At 42.9% G+C, this 13,076-nt stretch overlaps 1 protein-coding gene across 1 annotated transcript in view; it reads right to left on the bottom strand.

The window, feature by feature from the left end:
* Positions 1-1,367: 1,367 nt before the first annotated feature.
* The window catches only part of LOC310863236 (plexin-A2-like), a 103,275-nt gene continuing 91,566 nt past the window's right edge, over positions 1,368-13,076 (bottom strand). The window contains 8 exon segments of the mRNA XM_083771431.1: positions 1,368-1,553; positions 3,386-3,536; positions 4,481-4,693; positions 5,547-5,716; positions 5,975-6,174; positions 7,290-7,386; positions 10,231-10,334; positions 11,462-11,621. Coding sequence (XP_083627557.1) covers positions 1,458-1,553; positions 3,386-3,536; positions 4,481-4,693; positions 5,547-5,716; positions 5,975-6,174; positions 7,290-7,386; positions 10,231-10,334; positions 11,462-11,621 — 1,191 coding nt within the window. The 3' untranslated portion in view covers positions 1,368-1,457.

The following is a 13,076-nucleotide window of genomic DNA, read 5'->3' as shown; positions in this document are numbered from 1 at the left end:
AAATCCAGGTTATTACCTCCCCTCTTCAGCAAGTTCCCATTGAAGACTCTTCGTCTTGAGCCATTCTGTGACAAGTGCTATCCTCCTATCGATTTACACCGTTTAGCATAGCCCAAAACCAGCGGTGGACGGTAACAAAGTACATTTACTTCAGTACTGTACTTAGGTACATTCTTTGAGTATTTGTATTGTTGGATACATTTCAAAGCGTAGCATATTGTACTGTTGACTCACTGCATTTCTAGGGAAAGGGAAAATGTGCATTATGATAAAACCATGGCACTTAAGCCTTATTTCAATATAGTGAAATAGCAAGCTGACAAAGAAAATTGCAAAATAGCTGTATATTCTTATAGTACACATTGTCATTGATATAGTGTTTGTTCAGTAACAGGAGTCTCCCCGTCTCCCCTGCGTTTTGGAAAACAGAAAGGTCGGCGTATCCATTGATCCAATCAGGAGAAAGAACTTGCACAGAATACAGATTAAACAAGTGAAATTGAGAGTGATGGCACTTTGAACTGAGCAGCAGACACAATTTGAACCGGAACACTAAATTGAAGCTGCTAAATCGGTACTATTTCCTGACTGGCTGACATTTTTCCACCAACCTATGGAGAACCCAGTTGCTGAACAAACACTCAATAGCAATGATTACTATCAGAAAATATTTCTTTAACCTTTTAACAAAAAACTAAGTACAGCACTCAAGTAAATGTACTTTGTTACAGATCACCACTGCCAACAACTACAGAGACAAACCTTGGACGAGTTGGCTGCTTAACAGTAACAAAATACAAAGGTCCAAAACCTCTCGCTATAGGCGCATTTTAGAGGTTGGGTGTTTGCCTTTTGGAGTTGGATTTATGGGTCCATAACCACTTTTTGTACTACCTACCCATCTCTCTCTCTCTCTGTGTGTGTGTGTGTGTGTGTGTGTGTGTGTGTGTGTGTGTGTGTGTGTGTGTGTGTGTGTGCGCACGCACATGTATGCACAGTACGTGCATGTGTGCTGTGCACCTGTGTGCGCACCCGCATGTTGCATACAGTATCATCGCAGTCGGATGGAAACCGTTACTGTTCTAATGGATCCAATGTAGTTATTGTTGAGTCACAAGTTCTTAATACTTAAGTGTACTTTTCATTGTTTCAATATTATGTCAAATCCCAAAATTGTGGAAATATACAGATCTACAAGCTCACAGCGCATGGTTTTGTGAGTCGTGTCATAAGCGTGTAGATCTGCTATTATCACTAATTTAGTGAGACCCTTATAGGGTCACACTAAATTATATATACTGTATATATAGATTATGTAGATACAATGTATCTGCCCGACATGATGATATGTATAGTTTATAGTGTGTGTGTGTGTGTGTGTGTGTGTGTACGTGTCCAGGGTGTTGCTCGTGCTCAGCTCCTGCCCTGTGTAAATAAAGACTAATAAACAGAGTGTCTCAGCTCTCTGCAGAGATAGCTGAGATGAGCTGCTCCAGCTTGTAGGCCAGCTTCTGCTTCCGGGCCTGCTCGTCCTGTTCCAGGGCTTCTGTGATCTAACACGCGCACACACACACACACACACACACACACACACACATGCATTACTACTATATATGTGAGGACATCAACATTTTATGACAGTGATTATATGAATGCCGTCAACCGTATGCCTAAAGCCTAACAATAGCCGTCTTGTAGATCGGCATGACGCCAACCCTAGATCTAACCTCAAATACCTAATCCTTAACCTCAGCCTGGACCTCTTCCTAATTGTAAGCCTAACTCAACACATCGTTTTTAACGATAAAACGACAATTTCTCACGCGAGAAGAAAATGGTTCGCACGCACACGCGCACGCACGCGCACACACGCACACACGCACACACGCACACACGCACACACGCACACACACACACACACACACACACACACATACACACACACACACACACACACACACCTGCTCTCTCGCATACTGTACCTCTCCACCCAGCTGCAGTGCCAAAGGCATGAACGTATGGCCTTGAAGTGTGCTATAAATGTCTATGTTAAATTCAAATGATAGAGATACTGTCTGCAATACATATAAATGAGTGTTTGTTCTCCGCGGTTGACATCGTTTTAGATTAGTTTCAGTGTTAGTTTTCTCTGAATCCCCTACAGCCAGCTTCACCCGGCTGTGATTATACATAATGGATTCTTAATCGACCTATACCTGCTTCAATAACATTTACATAAACGATGTAAACAAAACAATAGCAAACAGACACATATTGCGAAACTTGACTCTCGCCAAACAAAAGACTCACTAAACAAAAGATTCACTAGAACTATAGTGAAAGGGTATTGGGTAGAGAGAGGTTGACTGGGAACCATTAGGTGTTCCCTGGTCTGCCCATTCTATGTGCTGATGTAGTCAGTAAGCCTTGCCGAGCCATGAGGCCCATCTCCTATGTTGATGTGATGTTGAGTTCATATTCATAAGTTCATAAGTCATAAGTTCTTGTTTTACTCTGAGGGTGACTTGCCAGGGGTCAAAGCTTGCATATCCTGTATGTATGTAGAATGCTTTAGTGTTCAATGTTCATGCTGAATCAGTTCATAAAATGTGCCCATCGTTTATAGCGCCCGGAGCACTTTTACCGACGGACCGGATGTTGTTGTGAATGTGTGGCTATTGTTAGCAGCTAACAATAGCCACAACACTATCGATGCGGGGGCCCGTCAAACACATATTCTTTTCTTAGAATTGGACGGGATGATTTAGATCGCGAGTTATTAACGTTTTAAGATTTTCGTTGTCGTCGGCTAAACAGGCAGGGAACATTTTCGTTGTACAACACGAGGATTGCGCAACACGCATATCGTGCCGGACTGCCGGTGAATATGCCAGTCGAGATTAATCTATCTCCGTCTCGGGCACATGACCGTACTAAGTACCATGACGGACATCTACGTCATGGGCCCTTAAACTGTTTTAATAGTACCAAACCTCAAATAAAATATGTATTTGCCCAACATTTGTCAACACATGAAAACACACACACACACACACACACACACACACACACGTTAGGGCATGTGGAGTTTGCTTTTGAGTTGCCCAAATTACAAGTGCACATACTGTATGAGTGAGGAGTCCGGTATAAACACAACACAGGATATATAGCTAGATAGCTATAAACACAACACGAGATCACTGGTATTGGTATTCAGCATCGGTATCGGCTAACACAGAAATTGTGTCATCGGGATCGGATCGGGAACGAAAAAAGTGACATCCCTAACATTGGAGAAGAGATACAAGGTTTCTGCCCAACAGCAACTGTATATCAAACTGCAAGGCTCTCTGTAATTCAAAAGGGAACCACTTTGTAGTCTCACCTCTTGGCTGTACTTGCTGACGTAGGCATAGATCTCATGGAGGGCACTGAGTACGTTGAACTCGTTGGAGTGAAGGCGGGCCTGCTCTGCCAGATAGGCATTCATGTCCTGATCGCTGATGGCAGGCAAGCGGTTGATGTCAGCATAGTACCTAGAGGGAGACATGCATGGTCAGTGGTCAGCATCAGTGTGTGTGCGCGTGTGCGCGCATGTGTGTGTGTGTGTGTGTGTGTGTGTGTGTGTGTGTGTGTGTGTGTGTGTGTGTTTGTGTGCATTGATTTGTATTACTACTTAGTTTAGAGAGCCAAGTATAGTAGGATTTGAGAAATAGAGATTGTGAGGACAATTTTGTTTTTAAAGGTAGTGTTTAAAGGAGAATTCCATGCTAGAATGCTTTCTTATCTTTCTTACCTTTCTTTGTAGTTGTTACGTCCCCACCAAAGAGGTCCAGGTGTTTTTTAGTGCAAAAACTCCTTATTGGCCATTTTCCCTACCATAAGCCCTCAATGAATTGCATTGCATTGAATGGGAATTGAATGGGGCTATGGGGTGTTATGCTAGTTCGCTTATTTCCATCGAAAGAAGTAGTAAAGTGAGCCGCTTGGGATATTATTTACATTATGAAGAGAGGATATATACAAAGAAATTATAATTTTGAGCAATGGAAATAAGCGAATTAGCACAACACCCCATAGCCCCATTCAATTCCCATTCAATTCAATGCAATTCATTTAGGGCTTATGTTAGGGGAAATAGCCAATGAGAAGCTTTTGCACAAAATAACACCTGGACCTCTTTGGTGGGGACGTAACAACTACAAAGAAAGGTAAGAAAGCCTTTTAGTATGGAATTCTCCTTTAACAACCAAATGGACCCGTTAGGGTTCCAAACTATCATTTAGCTGGGGACCCCCTAGAACTCCCTCAAGGACCCCTGGGGGTCCCCGGACCCCACTTTGGGAACCACTGCTATAGAGTGTTTGTTCAGTAACAGGAGTAGTCTCCATGTCTCTCCAGATTTTTATTAAACAGAAAATGTATTTTCAGAAACACAAACATCTTGAAACCTCTGGCTTATAATTATAATAAAGTGTACCTCTCCACCCAGCTTTTGTAGTGTGGTATGTCCTTAGCATAGAGCAACTTGGTGGAAGGTGAGTCCTTGCCCAGACGGTGTTCAGACGTTGAACAGGAGTCCATGAAGGTCTGGGCCACCACAGACAGACAGGCGTCTGTTATGCTGCTTTTATGGATGTCAAACACAAACTGTGGATTCTTGATCACGTTCACCCAGAAGCGCAGTGGCAAGCTAAGGTGAAACACACAAGAGAGAGAGACGGAGAGAGAGAGAGAGATTTGACAGTATGTCCCATGAAATAATCTGACCAGATGGAATGTGGTTATATAGTTTATCACAGTCAGATAGGTCAGCTTTGTAACCACTGTGGTGAAAAACCAAGATATCTGCCTTGGTAGGCATTAGAATTCATAGGTTAGCTTAGCAGATCGATACCCAGCGAGCATTAGAGGGGTATAATACATCAATATGCAAACAGCAAAATATCGTATCGTCTGACTTCATACCGTATTGCATCGTTAATAATCGATTGTATCGAGGCTGTCATAAATCCGATCTGGAAATATTTTGTGCCAGGGACTAAACAGATAAACAGATAAACAGATTTTGACACTATTTTTTTTAAATATTTTTTCATCCCACGATTTTGTAACCCATTTTTCACCCCTGTGTCAATCATCTAATGTGATCCTGGGCTCTACACACCCTCCACCAACCTAGTCCCCATATATGGGGGACAAGGGGAGACCAACCTAGTCCCCATATATGGGGGACTAGGACTTGAACTCATGCTTCCTTCATGCCTGAGTGTCCAAGTTGCTCCTTTACACCTGACAGGGGGGAGTTTCCCTGGTTGGACGTAGCGTAGATTTTGACACTATGTTAACACATTTTGCTGGTGACCCCCTTGGAAGGCCACCAAGGACCCATGGGGGTCCCCGGACCCCACTTTGACGAAACCACTGACTTGAACCACACCAAACCCATGCCTGAAACTCCAAGCTGTTTGTGCAATGCATCATGGGTACTGTTATGCAAAGCGATCCATCCTTCTACTATAGCTCTCTGCACCCCGCTTGCTCACCAGTTGCTCTTCCAGGTGTGGCGAACATCCATGTCGTGGATGCCATGCTTGTCAGCCTGCTCATCCAGGAAGTCAAACATGTATTTGATGGCGAGAGGCAGCGCGGTACCCCGACACACCGTGCTGAACAGCGTCTCAAAGAGATCGTCCACAAACTTCTGTAGTGTGCCCTACAGAAATAAAGAAAATACGCTCATTGATAGATTAATCTGGTAAGAATGAAGGTGAATTGTGAGTTAAATTGTGACTCCCTCTCCTGCTGCAGCGACTGACTCTCAGATTGACTGTTTTCTTTTTTTCAAGTTGTTGGTTTTTCTGTTTCCTCGGGCAGCGGCCCTGGGCCAGCCAGTGTAACAGCTGGACGGGGGTGCATTAGAAACACAGAACCTATGCATCTATGAACGGAACATGAAACGGACAGTAAGTACCTTAGTGGCCAGTAGCCTGGTCAGATAGATCTCAGACACCATCTTGCTGCCTCGCTCGCCCTCCTTCTGGTCACCGTGGTCGTGGTTCTTGACCAGGTGCCACACCTTGACGCCGCTCTCCAGGTCAGGGGTCAGCATGGGCACGCGGGAGTGAGGGCTGTCTGGGCTGGTGGGGGTGGAGCGGAAGTGCATGTCCACACCTGGAGGGGATGATGTAGTATCTTTATCGAGGTCTTATTGTCCTTACAACAGGAGGCATTCTGTGATTTGTGGCCACTCTGGAAGCTCAGGCTGTTGGTGAGCACGTCATTTACAGGCAGGCATGGATTTATTTACAGTGTTACGAGTGTCTCTCTCCACACAGATGGACACAAGCCAATAGATTTTGGATGTCACAAACCAAACGCCATTCACCTTCATCGTATCAAGCCCAAACCACACCAGTTGCAACTCCTTGCAACAAAATCGTGTTAAGGTCAACCACACCAATGCAACTCATTGGTGTGGTTGACCTTAACACGGTTTTGTTTCAAGGAGTTGCAACTGGTGTGGTTTGGGCTTTAGGGTGACGGCAGTTAGCTCTATGAAACCTTGGCAAAACACACCAAATATATCTAGCTGGATACTGTGTACACACATGGTCAAGTCAAGGTTACAGTAAACTTTATTGAACACAAGGGAAATTTGGGTGACCTTCCCCTTTGTGAATACTATTAAAGGAACAAAGGAATTCAAGGAACACATTTTTCACCTTATCTTTGAATAATTGGTCCTCACTAATGCTCATTTCCGTCTACTCGCACTGTGTCTCAGAGACGGGCTGTGGACAGTTAAAAAACCTGACCTGACTACCAACATCATCATCGGTGCATGGAGCTTCCAAGCTATTGAAAACTCCAGCTGTTCTCTTCCTGGAAATTAGCACACTGCAATAGAAGCCAATGAATACAATGTTTTAAATGTTTAAAATGAACATGCACCCATGATATATGGTAGGCACCTTTTCGATGTGAGACACATGTAGACAGAAATGTAAGCATATTGAGTTGGGACCCACATTATGGAGAAAGGGCATGAACGAAGGCATAATGATGAGTCCCTTTTTTAACGTGGTTTAATATGAAAGTCTATTTATTATCCTACCTTTCATAACAACAGATCATATTCACATGTTGACATTTTGCATTGAAAAAGCACAGTGCCAACAGGGTGGCATTTCATTAACTTAATGGCAAGATGGCTGCTGTGTGAATGTGGTGGATGGCAAGTTTCATGGCAGCAACGCCATGAAAGTTACCTCTGAAGCATTACTGACCATATCTGCTGATGCTGCGTGGAAAGCTGGCAGAGGAAGGGATGTTGAAAGAGGACATCTGCTTGGGCACCAGAGCCACCACACAGCGGTCAGACACCTGGTGGGCACAGTCAACAGAGCATTTAGTCATAGTGTTTTGAATAAGATTTAATTAAAAATAATTCGACAAAAATGAAATTGGGTGGCATCGTAATGATGATGAATTCCACTTGATTGCATGCTCGTAGAGCTTGTACATCTGCTATTTTCAGACGTAAAATGACTTGTCTTTTTAGTTCTACTGGATCTCTTCTCCACTAGTCTAGTATAGCTTTTTATTGTTGACGTCCTCATACAGTATAGCTTATAGTTTTTATTGATTTTTTTTTTTATTGAATAGTTTCCTCAGTGAAAAAAGGTAGTTGACGAACGATTTTAGTTTTTGTTGACGGAATTATTAAACACTTCAAAACATTCTTATTGTAATCATACTACAAATTATTCCTGTTGAAACAGAATTTGCAACTCCCCAAAACAAACATCTCAGGCATTTAGAAAAAGCAAAACAGCTTTAAATCAAACGGACATCCATGCGTTTCTGAATATCAATAGGATGTTTTGAATGTGTTCCAAGGAAGGCATTGATTAGGGTCATGATACTTGCCAAAGCTGCAAATTAAGTTCTGTGTACTGCCTCAAACTACATGAATACAAACGAAGTACTGTGTACAGCCTCAAACTACACGAAAACTAACTGAAGATTACAAAGACCTCCTGTGATAGCTACTAAAAACTGTAGCACCCAAGCCTTGGAGTAGCCCATGGATAAGTAATAAACCTTATCCATGTAATAATGTCACATTAAAGGTATATTCAGTGATTTCACTCAAAAAACCTTAGGTTTCGTTTTTGGCTGTGGGACCCAGCCTTTCGTCCAATCAGGATAGAGAGTCAAAAACGAAACCTAAGGTTTTTTGACCCCCAGGGGTTAACTGGGGACAGGGAGGAACTCCTTATATGGTCAGCACACTATAGTAGAGAGGATTATCACAACAAAACAAAAAAATAAGTGATATTTGAATTAAGTGAAATCACTGAATATACCTTTAAACTATATTTAAATACTTAAATTAACGTATTGTGCCGAATATAAGACGACTCTGATTATAAGTCAACTCCCATTTTTCAAGACTCATTTGTGGTAAAAGACCATTGAATGTCAAATAGTCTAGTCCCCGATTATAATACGACCCTGTTTTTAGGATATTCCCATTGGAAAATAACTTGGTCTTATATTCAGAACAATAGGGGAAGTAAGCAGTTGTATTATTTACATTATTCCAAGCTTATACGCGATAACACAAACCCGGTAAAGTCTCATTTTGTCTTGCAATGGAAATGTATCATGACAGAATGTAAACACATTTTGTTCTTGGTTGAATTGTGAAAGAAATGTAAAAGCAGGAGCTCTCTGTTAGCCCACTTAGCCCAGTGTCCCAGTCTTACGTTATGCAGTTGCTCCAGGCTGCTGTGCAGTGTTGTGTAGGGCTGTGTGTGTGTGTGTGTGTGTGTGTGTGTGTGTGTGTGTGTGTGTGTGTGTGTGTGTGTGTGTGTGTGTGTGTGTGTGTGCGTGCGTGCGTGCGTGCGTGCGTGCGTGCGTGCGTGCGTGCGTGAGTGCGTGCATCTGTGCGTGTACGAATCGATTAACCACTCAAGGGGTATTTCATATTTTCGCGCACAATGATTTTGTGCAAGAATTGCTGATATGCAAGCTCATAGATCAGTTATTTTCACCAATTTCTATTTTCTTTTAACTTTCACCTATAATGACATGACCAAAATAGGGATCAATTACTAATCTATTATTTTATAAAATTGTCAACTATCAACTTTCAATTCATCAATGAGTTTAATTAACGGTTGCAGCACTAGTGCTGTGCTTCTCTGCAGCTGGCACAAAGAACAGGAAGGTCCTCAGCATGAGCAGATTAAGGCAGGTGCCCTATGAGCCATAGATGAAACTATGAAACTAAGCTCAGTGGCAGAACAAACACTTCATCGCCTCCCAGGGAGATTAAACAAGACTAGGTCAAAACCTAATATATGTCTGTGCAGTGTATCAAACGCTGGAGGGCTTTTAAAGGAGTGCATTCCATAGACTAGGCATTCGTGAAGTGCCTAGAGGAAGCACTTTCTCTCTCTGTCTTTCTGTCTCTCTCATACTCACATTCACGTGTGGATGCATGCGCACACACACACACACACACACACACACACACACACACACACACACACACACACACACACACACACACACACACACACACACACACAAGCCCTCAAGCTCTGACAAAAATGTCTTTATATGACCTTTATATACTGTACCTGCTCGCCAAGAGAGTGCACAGTGTGCACTATTATGTTTTGGGGACAAGCTCTTTGCACATGTCTTTGTACAAATTGCACCTTTTGGATAGTATTTTGCTCAGTCATAGTTCCCCACATAAACGTATTTGCAATGTGTACTGTATACTTTGATTACTTAACTTACTCAGCATTCTGTTGCAGAAATGTATATCTTTAGTTACTAATTTATTCATACATTTGGAGACATCATGTGTCCAAGTGCACATATAGATGCAGGGAGAGGGGGAGGTAATGTCTGGGGGGTTCAAGTGGTTAAGATATTCATGAAGTGTTGTATCAATGGACAAACAAACCGACCAAGAGACCGACTGACACAGCCCTTCTGCCACTAACTAAGACTAAAAATGTGAAACATGGTAATTCAACTAAATTAGGCCGGGGGCCACAAGTTAACTGTAGAAGTTAACTGTAGAAGTTAACTGTTTCGCACACGCAAAATTTAAATGAACAAGCGTCTGCGAGCCGCATTTGGCCTGCGGGTGGCGTTTCTTTTCTTCTGTTCGGTTTCGTTTTGTAAGAGGAGTACTGAGCAGACCTGGTAGTGCATGAGTGTGTTGAGTCTCTTCCAGTCACACTCGATCTTGGTGGTGATGTCCTCATCCTGCAGAACCACCCGTGCTGTCCTCCCCTGCCGCCACTCTGCACAACACAAACCAATTCATTTGGTACAGTGTTGAAGGCATAATGTGAATACACAAACCATTTAATTTGGTACAGTGTTGAAGGCATAATGTGAATACACAAACCATTTAATTTGGTACAGTGTTGAAGGCATTATATGTATACACAAACCACATTGTTTGCTACGGATTAGCCTGGGATCAATACCATTTTCGGATTTCTGATGCAGTCGGAGCGGAAATAACTGTGATCAAGGCATCCACAACCAGATATGTCATCAGGTAGCCACAACCAACGACTATAACCTCTGGTGCCGTGCACCTCCAAAACAATTCCAGTTTAAAATGTGTTTAGTTTGGTATAATCGTTTTGTTTCATTGGTATGTCCATCCTTTTCTCTAACTCGTGGCGTGACTAGCGAGACTAAAATAATTGATTTGCATTACTTCATGTTCCCCACAGAATAGGGATGCTAAGGTGCAAGTGGTTACCTAAAGAAAGATAGGAGGTGTGCAGTACTCCCAGATCTCTAACCAATAAGGTATAGAGAGGTGATGTAATGCCAGCTACTGCGAGAAGAATCACTTCCTTATGTCTCCAGAAACAGAGTGACAGGTGTATCTTCATGTGCAATGTCAGTTTCTGGTGAGGGTAAATCTACAGTCAGTGATGGTTCTAGGTCTAGGATGTAGGGCTGCAACTATTTTATTATCTTATTAGAGATTACTTTTTCGATGCATCAAATAATTACGCAGCGTGTTTTTATTTGTGTTTAATGTATTATTAGTTGATTCTTTATCGAATCAATTAGCCACTTAAGTGTTATATTGTACTTAAGATCTACAAGCTCACAATACATCACGTTTCAGGGCATCCCCAGGGTGATTCCGGGGGGTCCCAAGCTAAAGCAGGAACATTTTAATGAAACACTATTTTAGTATATTTTAGTTTATGGCTATTTATGAAAAAAGGGAGGCTGCACACAATATGTGCAAAATATTTTTTATATATTTTCAAGACAGCAAGCTTTCGGTCGTTAGACCTTCTTCAATTTATGGCTATTTGAAAATAGCACACCCATGATCCTAGACATGAACATGTTTGAGAAGCATAGCATTATTGTATGCTGGGGAGCAGTGTCTCACCTAGGTCCATGTCTGTGGCCCGGGGCCGCTGGGAATAGGGCATGTTCTTATAAACAGCATCTAGGATCTTCTCCTTCACCTGGGAAATGGTGTCACAGTTCAGAACCTTGACGGGGATTTCAGGGCTGTTCTCGTTGTCTGGGTTCACACAGCTCAGCGTCTGGGGAGCCAAGGATAATGATGCAGAGAGGGAGAGAGAGAAGGGTGGTGGCCGGGAGAGGGAAGGAAACAGAAGAAGAGATGGCGTAAAACAGTGCTTCTCAACCTTCTATGAGTGATCCCAGCCCACCTCCACACAACAATATAGCTATAGGCCTACAGTAAGAAGGAATTAAAAAACAAATGTCAATATGAGTTAATATGAGCTTGAAGCTGGATTGATACTGGATTTAGTTGCACCTTGGTGTCGCACACCAGAATGAGCCAATGTACAAACAAGCTCACAACGCACCACATGACGACACTGGTAGAATGCCTATTTTTTGTGACACTATGCCAAACATTTTCTAATATTTTAGGATACAATATGTATTTTCACTTTTTTTTTTTTCTAACGTTTTCCAATGGACCACCTGAAATGATGCTATGGATCATTAGTGGTCCGTGGACCACCGGTTGACGAAACAGTGGAATAAAAGAGGAACGGAGACAGCGGGAGAGAGCTAGGTAAAGGGAGGAAGAGGCAACTGCACGCTCCAAATATCCTCACTACCTCCAGGAGCTTGGCCAGAAATGCAATTTCACACGTCCAGAGTCCAGGTTGTGCTTTTGCTGGAGCAGGGAGCATTAGAGGAGTAATGAGACACACACTCTCAGACATGGGGATCATTCTCTATCCTGTTGTGTCTGACTGACTCATGTTTTCTCATGTCTTCTTCCCCAGGGCCAGTGTAATAACTTTTTTTAGTTTTTAGGTTGTTTTTGTTGTTGTTGTTGTTGTGTCCCTCCAAGCCAAACCAGTCACCCTCATTCTAAAGAAGGAGGCTGCCCAGGCCGTAGCGTAACGGTCTGGGCACCGGACTGGTAATCCAGTCGCAGTGTGCCGCGGGTTCGACTCCCGGACCCGACACGGCCTTTACTGCATGTCATCCCCCCATCTCTCTCCCGTTTCCTGTCAGCCTACTGTCTGTCCCTTCAAAAAAATCAATAAAAGGCGTAAGCCGCAAAAAAAAAAAAAAAAAAAGAAAAAAAAAAAAAAAGAAGGAGGCTGACAGGTTTGGCTTGGAGGGTAGCAACCATAGAGTAATAAAAGGATAGAGAGACCGAACCGGAACATTCATTTCGATGGAAGTTTGCTCAGTGGCTCAATGGCTCGAGTGAGCAGAAGTTAAGCCCGGATCCTGGGATGACGCATGTTACACACATGACGCCATGGACGTCCGTCCCAACCTTACTGGGGGCTTGGTAGAAACGAGTGACTAATAACTTAGACGGTTGCTGGTTTTCTCCTCCTCTGTGCAGTCAGGATGGTGTAATCCTGCATTGGGACTGCAAGACGGCACATACAGTATGACGTGTGTCCAACAGCCCCCAAAAGCACTGCACGCAACAATTATGTGTGGGTTGCCGGTGCAGTGCTATAATCATGTGTTATGCCCTCTCTCATAGAAATCTG

This window comes from Protomyctophum parallelum, assembly GCF_964188405.1.
Source record: "Protomyctophum parallelum genome assembly, chromosome: 8".
Taxonomy (NCBI): Eukaryota; Metazoa; Chordata; class Actinopteri; order Myctophiformes; family Myctophidae; genus Protomyctophum; species Protomyctophum parallelum.
The sequence above is the reverse complement of the archived record's forward strand: the minus strand, read 5'-3'. Positions and strand labels throughout refer to the sequence as shown.